We start from the raw sequence: 4,220 nt of genomic DNA on the forward strand, positions 1-4,220 counted from the left end.
ACACACTATATTTTTCTAGAAGTACTTTTATATAGAGTGTCGTTAAACTGCAAACACAAGCTCACATCACAGTGATGTGAGGCCGCATGACAGCTGCAGGGACACTGCAAACTCGCAGAGAAAAAAATACCGTGACTGTTTTTGGTGACAATGAAAACTGTATTCAAAACGCACACAAAATACAATGAACAAAGTCTATTTAGCAGGCTTAAAACAGAGTCCAGTTCTGAGTGGAGGCCTTCATCGTGGCTTAAAATTTGCATCCAAAATGGCGCGCCAACCGACCTGCGCTGCACCAAAAAATCAATCCACTCACATCATCTGAGGCCTCGGCATCGCGTCCTGGTGAGGGTGGTGGTTAGGGTACCAATGGCCAAAACTGTTCATGTAATTGTTTGGGTGCATTGGAGCTCCTTTGCTCACCGTCGACACTTCCCATAGTTGATGCAAGGTGGGTGAGCATGGAGAGATGGAGCTGGTGCTGTGGACGAGTTCCCCCTCCGTTCCGCTGCCATGCTTCATGATCTTTTTATACTTTGAACGCTTATTCTGAAACCAGATTTTTACCTAAAAGAGAGAAAAAAACATGAAGAAGATAAATAATGGGCAGCGTTCGCGGTTAATACGTTATTACATGTTTAATAATTAATCATTCACTTTTTTGTGAATCCAGGCCTTGTAGAGGGCAAATGACTGAATTCTGGTACCCATTAGATCTGAGCACCCCAATCGTTGGCTGTTCTATAAAGGCAGCAAGTGGAACAATCAAACAAACTGAGACAGTTTGGAGAATAAAAAAGGGTAAAATAGAGAGTACAAAAAAGAAAACATACAGCGCTGTGGTACGTCATTGAATTGCTTAAAGGTTATAAAAGCAACATTTTCATTTTCTATAGAGGTCAGCCGCGTCAATATTTCTCAAAACAGATTTTTTTTTTAAAAGTATAATTTCCTGCCTGCAGCAGAAAAAGCAACGTTGCTTTGAGATAATTCACGACGGGACTGTAGAGGGATTAGGAAGAATATTCAAGAGTTCAGCTCAGATGTCGGAGAGGATTCACTTCACAGGTGAAGTCTCTCCTGTTTAGAGACTCAGACCACTTCAGCGTTTGCGCGTTGACAGCCGTGAGAGTTAAAAGAGAGCGAGGACACCTGAAGGCTGGAGAGATCAGCTGCTACTCAAATGCAAACAAACAAACAAAAAAAGAAACATCATCTCAAAAATACTAACACTGGCGAGAGATTCACTCAGCCACGCAGTGCACTTAAAAACATATCTTCTAATCCGACGTGTGTGTGTGTGTGTGTGTGTGTGTGTGTGTGTGTGTATATATATATATATATATATATATATATATATATATATATATATATATATATATATATATATATATATGTATATTTATTTATAGATAGATCTCTCTCTCTCTCTCTCTCTCTCTCTCTCTCTCTCTCTCTCTCTCTCTATATATATATATATATATATATGTATATATATATATATATATATATGTATATATATATTTATATATATATATATATATATATATATAGAGAGAGAGAGAGAGAGAGAGAGAGAGAGAGAGAGAGAGAGGGAGAGAGAGAGAGAGAGATAGAGATAGATCTATCTATTTATCTCTTTCTCTCTCTCTCTCTCCCTATATATATATATATATATATATATATATATATATATATATATACATATAGATAGATATAGATATATATCTATATATATATATATAGAGAGAGAGAGAGTTAAGAAAGATAAAGATCCTGTAGGTGCCACGTCCAGGTTCCATTCAGAAAGACCACTTCAAGGCTACTACTAACAAAGGATAAACAACTTCAAAATATATCATAAACAAACGCTGCATTAAGGGATTGAAAAACAAATTTGCTTTTCCTACGACGCGCAGAAGCTCTGTGATCCTTTATAATTCTGCGCACAAGTCTTTTTCTCAGCTGTATTAGAATACAACAACATCCGTTATTATTATGAGCTATTATATTTCCTTTAAACGCCCCTCCAAGGTGGTCAAATTCAAGTCCTTTCAAAACAAATATCACGGTGTTCTGCAGTTAAGCTACTACGTGGAGAATCGGAGAATATTGCAGGACAGGTAGTTCAGGCTGCTGACCATGGGAATTTGTCTGACTTTACAGCCTTTACATTCCCTAATCTGTCCCTGCAGGAGAAGTTGAGGTCCCACCTGAGTCTGGGTGAGACCCAGCTTGGCTGCAAGGTCCGCGCGCTCCGGTAAAGCCAGATACTGGGTTTGCTGGAAGCGCTGGTGTAGAGCCTGCAGCTGCAGACTGGAATATATGGTCCGAGGCTTCCTGATTTTCTTCCCCTTGCCATTCACCAGGCGAATGTCCCTGTTGTCGATCACCGTGGACTTGTCATGATCTTGTGAACGAAAGAGAAAGCAGATACAGTATTGATAGATGTTTTTTTTTTTTTAACTTTAAATCTTTGAGCTGCAGAAAAACAGTAAAAGTCATATCTAAATAGACTGTCAGAAATGATTAATAAAGCATAATAGTTTGGAAAAACACGGATTATGAAGGGCAAATCATGAATCTTGACACAGCAGCTGAAAGGCCGTGCGTTAACAAGCTCCAACACAGCGGCAGCAACGAGGCCTGTGATCTGACACACAGCATGCCTCACACTGACACGTTTCTTATAACTGCAATTCTATTTTTTACTCGGCCTAAATGTTTAATAAGTCTAAAAGGAATATAATACTAATGACATTGTAACTTCATTGTTTAACAATGTCTGCCACACGTTTCTGAAGTGTTTAATGAAACAGGTTTGAAAGGGTTGCTGTGATCCAGAGCCGCAGAGTTCATTTGCGTCTGCATAAAAATGGGTTGCAAGGGGCCACAGTTCCACAGAAAATAATGGTTGATCAAATTAACGACTCCGTTTTCATTTATTATATCACATAAGTTTAAAAGAGGGCACTACTTCCCAAGGGTGAATCTTATAGAATGAGTGAGAATAACTCTGGAAAACATGCTTTCTTCGCATTCTAATTTTTTTTTTTTCAACATGAAAAACAATCTTTTGGCACCTTAACACATGAGGGGCACAGTGTTCATAATTACGCATGACGCCAAATCAACTTTATAGCCATTAGTGTTTAACCCTGCTTGGTTTGACTGTTTCACATACCTGTCTGCTCTAATCTGCTGTGGGGCAGACTGCTGCTGTTGCTGTTGTGACTGCTGTGCTGGTAGGACATGTAAGCGGACTGGGGGTGAGTGTTCACCGTGCCTGTGTAGGCGTATCCCAAAGAGCGGCCATAAGACGTGTTGCCAGGAAAAGGACTTTCGTGCTGGGAATGCCCAGCAGCGTGCAAGCCATGAACGGGGTAAATGTGCGAGAGACCAGGGGAGTGTTGATGGTGCCCCGGATGTCCGTGGCCAAACTCTAGAAAGGCCGATTTGGAGGGATCGGAGCCATTCAGACTGTCAGGCATAAAACCCATAGACATCATTAGCTAATATGCGAGTCCATAAACCCGTCGCTCTGAAGAGGGTCTCATGAGTTCTGTCGGGCTGCAAGAAAAAGTTTAGATAAATCCATACTGAAGTCCAAAGCACTTTTCGTGAAAAAAACATCCACGCTGGAATAAGTTGCGTCATTCATGTTTGCGAGTGTTTGGGAGGCAAAATCGAATAAAAGTGAGAGGTATCCCTGTTTACATCTGAAGAGGAGCTGACATGGTTCTTCAAACAACTCCTGCCTGCAGAGTCTCAAACACACTGCCTTCCACCAGCGAGCGCTCTGATTGGTCCTTAGCAGCCGGCTGTCACCGGAGCTCCACCATTAACCTCATTAACATATGACAGGATGGAGCTCTGCAGCACGAGGCACCTCCTCCTATATATTATGGGAAAATATCACCAAGTAGATGTTTAATAATTCTCCAAAAAACGAATAGATCCCGCGAATCCGAAAAATGAAAAGACAAAAACATAAATCTTTGTCATCAAGTCTTTTATTTTCAAGATGCTGATTTAGGAAAACATCCCTGGTTTTTTTTATGGAGAAGATATATTGATATCCACTTCCAGTCAAACAAAGTTTAATGACTTTGCTATCAGCTTTTCATTGTTAAAATAAATTAAATAGTATTTGACTTTTTCCTAGAGATTAGAAAGTTCATTTCAGCCAAAGTTTCCAAATAAACATTATAAGACAATTG

General features: G+C 39.9%; 1 protein-coding gene across 1 annotated transcript; it reads right to left on the reverse strand.

Moving 5' to 3' along the window:
• Positions 1 to 312: 312 nt before the first annotated feature.
• dlx4b (distal-less homeobox 4b) lies at positions 313 to 3,509 on the reverse strand (the record flags this gene model as incomplete). Its single annotated transcript, XM_079260512.1, has 3 exons — positions 313 to 567; positions 2,214 to 2,410; positions 3,185 to 3,509. 3 exons carry the CDS (start codon positions 3,507 to 3,509, stop codon positions 313 to 315), a joined length of 777 nt encoding a protein of 258 aa, XP_079116638.1.
• Positions 3,510 to 4,220: the final 711 nt, after the last annotated feature.

This window comes from Telmatherina bonti (genome assembly GCF_933228915.1).
Source record: "Telmatherina bonti genome assembly, chromosome: 21".
NCBI classification, from domain to species: Eukaryota; Metazoa; Chordata; class Actinopteri; order Atheriniformes; family Telmatherinidae; genus Telmatherina; species Telmatherina bonti.